Genomic DNA, 6,158 nt, shown 5'->3' with positions numbered 1-6,158 from the left:
TAGAATAATTTTACAGCAAAAACATGTAAACATCCTTACATCTAACAACGTAGAAGAATCTCACAGCTAAAAACATTTAAACATCCTTACATCTAACAACTTAGAATAATTTTACAGCAAAAACATGTAAACATCCTTACATCTAACAACGTAGAAGAATCTCACAGCTAAAAACATTTAAACATTCTTACATCTAACAATTTAGAAGAATCTCACAGCTAAAAACATTTAAACATCCTTATTTTACAGCAAAAAACATTTAAACATTCTTACATCTAACAATTTAAAAGAATTTCACAGCTAAAAACACTTAAACATTCTTACATCTAATAACTTAGAAGAATTTTAGAGCAAAAAACATTTAAACATCCTTACATCTAACAATTTAGAATAATTTTCAACTAAGAACATTTAAACATCTTGCATCTAACAGCTTAGAAGAACTATAGTTGGTTCTAAGTTTTACAGGTAAGAACACTTAACACTCCTTACATCTAAGCAAACATCTTTTTTTAACAATATATGTTGTAAAACAACTATATTAGTTTTTTGAAGACTGAATTTATGATAAATACCAATAACTATTTTACAGTTTGAGTTTTTAGTATATATATATATATATACTTTTACATGACTTTATTTAGTCCACCTCATTTTCAAAGATCGAAGTTTTTATTCTGGTATTTACATCTTCGCAATTGAATAGTAGTGGTGCACTCATCATCTGGTTAAGATCTGGTTTTCTTAGCTTAATGGCAAGAGATTCTAGCATCTTAAGGAGGAATTCTTCAGTGGAATAAAGAACGATGTGGTAAAAAGTGGAGGTAGGCGTAGAATCACATTCGTTTAGACAGTGTTTGGTAATACTACTGTTGTTGTAGTTTTTAACAGTACAATGTTATTTTATTCGACTGGAGAGCGTTCTAGTGGTTGATCCAGTATATCCCTGGTTACACCACGGGCATGTGAACCCAAGTACCACTAACAGGGCACTCGGTGGATGTTGTTTGTCGTTAAAGACGAAGAGCCCTTTTAATTAAGACTGTTTTTAACGATACGTGAATTTGTGGATGTAGTTGTTTGATAATTCCTTCGTAATCATGTATGGAACAGTGACTAAGTAGGGTATGACTACAGGAACAGTTTCGTCTTCAAAACGTCTAACATTACAATAGATGGGATATTTAGGTTTCAGTTTTTTGTGTGGATTATCCTATTTAGGAAGGATAACGGGAAACACTTTCTTCTAAACATGTGTTTTAATGTTCTCAAATCCTGCATCAAACTTTAGATTTCCTGATATCTTAAACGTCTATATAGTAGAGTTTTAATCAGAATCTCTTTAAATATTTTAAAAGTGAATAAAGTCCGGAAAGTGGGTTTATGATGCGCTTTAGAAGTAAGTATATACTGGTTTATTGGTTACCTGTTAGTTATCTCTGTCAATCGGTTTTCTTGTTACCTGTTAGTCAACCCTATCGACTGGTTTATTGGTTACATGTTAGTTATGTCTAGCTACATGTTTAATTGCTTATTTTTGTTCTTGTTTTTCAGTTCTCTTTATCGTGGGACGTTCTAAGTATAAGATCATTCCCCCGCAGGGGAACATTGTTATCAAGGTAGTGAAATGTATTGGTGTAAGTATTATTTTGGTTAGTCTGATGTTTTAAGTGATAAAAATAATTAATATTGCGTGGCCTGGTGCTTAGGGCGCTCGATTCGCAATCTACGGTCGCGGGTTCGAATCCCATCACCTAACATTCAGTCGTGAGGGCGTTATAATGTGATGATAAATCCCATTTTTCGTTGGTAGAAGAGTAGCCCAAATGTTGGCGATGGATGGGGTTAAGTAATTTCCTTCTTTCTATTACTTCCTAGTTAGGGACAGCTAGCAAAATAACTTTATACAAAATTCAACAAATAAACTAATATGGAAACCAAATAAACACATGTTTATATAATTACTGTAAGAAAAATATTGTATAACTGAGAAAACTTAAGAATACCCCAGTGAAACTTTCTGTTCCATCTTCAAATCTGTTACTTTGACTTTCTAAGAGAATATAAATCTTGTTCAATACTTCGACAAATTTTATGTAAGTACTTGGATGTTTAACATATTTTGCTCGATCAGAATCTTGATCCTACAATAACAGAAGGATCGAAATGATTTTTTGGGGTGGTTATTGTTAAGCATAACGCTACACAAAGGACTATCTGTGCCCTGCTACCCAGGGGTATCGAAACCCGGTTTTTATGCGTTGTATGCTTTAGACTTACCGCCGAGTCACTGAGGGGGGGGGGACTTTTTGCAAAGAATAAAAAAGCTAACAAGGAAAATCTGAAACACAAATGCAAAACAAAGAAAACAGTCTTTACAAGTTATGGAAACTTGAGTTATCTTGACGGACCTGGAGTATTTTTTGTAATTTTGGCCAATTTCTATGCATTAGAATAACTCCTTTGGCTGCTTGGGGTGAATGAAAGCCAGGAGACTTACACACACCACGGAGACGAAAAAGCTTACGCAGTTTCAAGTCAGGTCAAAGCTTTAGAGCACTATTCCACACAATACTACACGCATCAATGATGATTTTCATTGTATATTTTAAAAGTTGGATTAAATGCCTGCTCAAAGTAAGTAGTAAGTAGTCAAACTTTTTTACCACCTCTACACTTTGAAGCGACCCACATGCAAGGGGATAGTTGACACAGAGTATGGTCAAACAAGTATAAGCTCTTTGGAATGACTACTGTTGTATGTAAATTTGACTCGAGACGAGGATTAACGCAAGTTTGCGACTACTTACTTCCTGTTCACAACAACATTAACTAAATGCAATGCACCTGTTCCTGAACATGCCTAAATAATAATGTTATTTTCTAGCCATAGAAAGGTAAAATCGAAATATGCCTAAATAATAATATATAATTTTCTGTCCATAAAAAGATAAAATCTGAACTGCTACAATAGCACCTGGAATAAGAGTTTCCAGGTGAGTAATAGCATCACCATTTCAGGCTAACAGTGATTCTATTTCAGTGAATAACAAATGCGTGTGAATATACACACAGTGTATACAAATCTAACCATTCTGAAGCATCTGGAAATCCTATATAGCAGAGACGGCTGGAATGGGTATTAAAAACTTTAATTAAAATAAAGTATAAGAACAACGTTAGGACCTTCTTAGGTCATCTTCAGGTTAACAAAGACAGTTTTAAACTGGTATACTGCTATACATTTTTACTTCAAGTGGGTTTCTCGTCATCAACTGGAAATCCTATTACCTCGTTATTTTTGTATGCGAAAGAGGTTGAAATGATTATAGCTAGAAAAAAATAATCAATATCAGTTAAGCACAATTATACTAGAAAACGTATTTATATTGAATGCTTAGTGTGTTGAAACTTCTGTCGTTCCCGGATCGCGCTGCTATGATATTCCACGCATGCTGCGATATTGGTCTAATCCCTCTAGTGGCACTCTTGTAATCATTATAACAGAAGTTCGGGCTTCTGTCTCTTAAACATAAGTAAAGAGTTTTGTTAACATAATTTCCGGACACACTGCTTATTCTTTTGATAAGTTACTGCTTAGCATACGTAATGCATCATTAATTTATAGGTGTTTAGCAATATTGGCATAAAATATGGGAGTTTGTAGATATAATTTCGTTCTCAAAAAAGTACAAGACAAAGTGTACGTAGCAAAAACTTAAATAAAACAAGAAAAATTAACTTTGCTTTATAACATTACACTAGTGTAATAACATTGTTTACCCTCTTGAACATTTGTTATATACTGGGGTCACAATTACTGACCATGAAAAATCATTTCGGCACTAGAAGACCAGTCGAAGTTATTTTTTTAGAAATATGATGAAAAACATGGTGACATTGTTACAACGAGTCTTTACATTTACGTTTATTTGTTGCTTTCTTTCGTATTAAGTACAAAGCTGCACAATGAACTATCTGTGCTATGCCTGGCGCAGGGTTCAAATCCTGAATTGTAGCATTATAAGCTCTCGAGTTTACTACTGAAAAACAGGGGAGAGGCGTTATTTATGAAAATTTAACGAAAAAAAATAAAAAATATATTGTATACAAAAAAATCAAACATACATAGCCTAAAAATAGTCGCAGAATATATGTTAAGGACGGCATCTTGTATATATATATATATATTTCTAATTATCATTCCAATACTTGAATTGCTATAATGTCGATTGAAGGTTAGTGCGACATAAACTGACTGAATAATATTAACCTTCCAGCCCTCAATAGTATGATAAGGATATAATAGTTATAAGCATGTTTGGTTTGATGAACCTGCCAAGTTACTCTAGAAGTTTAAATTCTGTCTGTAAGGAAATATGAATCAATGTGATCTGTATCCGGACAACAATGTTCCTTTAGTTTGTTTGTTGAATATGTATCCGGACAACAATGTTCCTTTAGTTTCTTTGTTGAATATGCATCCGGACAACAATGTTCCTTTAGTTTCTTTGTTGAATATGTATCCGGACAACAATGTTCCTTTAGTTTCTTTGTTGAATATGTATCCGGACAACAATGTTCCTTTAGTTTCTTTGTTGAATATATATCCGGACAACAATGTTCCTTTAGTTTCTTTGTTGAATATGCATCCGGACAACAATGTTCCTTTAGTTTGTTTGTTGAATATGTACCCGAACAACAATGTTCCATTAGATTATTTATTGAATTTGTACCCGGACAACAATGTTCCTTTAGATTATTTATTGAATCTGTACCTATACAACATCGTTCCTTTAGTTTGTTTATTGAATTTGTACCCGAACAACAACGTTCCTTTAGATTGCTTGTTGAATCTGTACCATACAACATCGTTCCTTTAGATTGTTAATTGAATCTGTATCTGGACAACAACGTTCCGTTAGTTTGTTTATTGAATCTGTATCTGGACAACAACGTTCCCTTAGTTTGTTTATAGAAAAGCTACTATGGTTATTTATTGCCGTCCCTAATTTTATCTATCGACAGAGGGAAGGCAACCTGCCGATAGTACCGAACGCCAATCCTTGGGTTACTATTTTGCCAACGAACAGTGGGATTGAATTTCATATTACAACGCATCGGTGCCGAACGTGCTCGTCCTTCGGCAGAATGCAGGTAGAGGGCCCTAACATCCAGGCAGTTTGTGTTTATTTACTATTTATTGTTACAGCCTAGAAAAAAGTCCATGTTTTAATAACACTAGAACAAATACATCAATAACTGCCCTAACTAACCAGAACTAGCTCATACGCTGTAGTATTGATGTCCCTATTTTAGTTGTCATAAACAAAATGTTTAAGAAAATATAAAAATAATAAGAATAAAATGAATAACGGCAAATCATTTTTCCACCAATGTTTTTCCAGCATGCACTGAGACGACGCAGCAAAGCTATCAAAGAAGGAATAAGAAAAGATCATTGGTTGAACTATGCTGACGACAAGTATGACGTAAGTGATAGATTAGTTATTTTTTATTGTTCTTATTATTTCAGTACTAGTGAAAGATTTGAACTGCAACTTATCGCTGTTAATTGGATAATTTCCAATAAAAACATTCGACTCAGAATTGACGTTTCGAAGCAATGTCAAAAGTAATTCATTTTATTTTACAGACAAAACTGATTGAAGATGTGAAAGCTGTGTTATACGTGTTACGTTTGTATCTGCCAATTCCAGTATTTTGGGCACTTTTTGACCAACAGGTAAATATCGCTCATTGCTATGAAATCTTCTTCGAAGTCAGCGCTCTATATCGATAGTTTTAATAACTTGCATATTATGGTTCTTCTATTGCATTCTAGGCCAATGGTCCTCAAACTTTTCAGATGACGCACCCCTTTCTTTTGTCTATGATATTTAACAACCACCACACACATACCATAATGCATATAAATATGTTTATATAACACTATCCCTAAATATTAAATTCTGTAGTAAAATGTAAATTTCATGTGAGATACTACTTAACTATCAGCCAGATGGGTGAGGCTGTGTATTGCAACAGAACAGTAAAATATGCTGTAATTTAGAGTTTTTACTTAAGATACTACTGAGATACTACTTAACTATCAGCCAGATGGGTGAGGCTGTGTATTGCAACAGATCAGTAAAATA

The 6,158-nt window shown here is 33.7% G+C and overlaps 1 protein-coding gene across 1 annotated transcript in view; it reads left to right on the top strand.

Moving 5' to 3' along the window:
* LOC106463299 (solute carrier family 15 member 1-like) overlaps positions 1–6,158 on the top strand; it is a gene marked incomplete at its 3' end in the record, with an annotated part of 32,129 nt that overhangs the window by 11,890 nt on the left and 14,081 nt on the right. Inside the window, exons 7-9 of the mRNA XM_022390752.1 lie at positions 1,555–1,637; positions 5,409–5,492; positions 5,657–5,746. Coding sequence (XP_022246460.1) covers positions 1,555–1,637; positions 5,409–5,492; positions 5,657–5,746 — 257 coding nt within the window. The remainder of the gene's footprint in view (positions 1–1,554; positions 1,638–5,408; positions 5,493–5,656; positions 5,747–6,158) is intronic.

Source organism: Limulus polyphemus, unplaced genomic scaffold, assembly GCF_000517525.1.
Source record: "Limulus polyphemus unplaced genomic scaffold, Limulus_polyphemus-2.1.2 Scaffold1371, whole genome shotgun sequence".
Classification (NCBI taxonomy): domain Eukaryota; kingdom Metazoa; phylum Arthropoda; class Merostomata; order Xiphosura; family Limulidae; genus Limulus; species Limulus polyphemus.
Note: the sequence above shows the minus strand (reverse complement) of the source record. Positions and strands in the feature narration are given on the sequence as shown.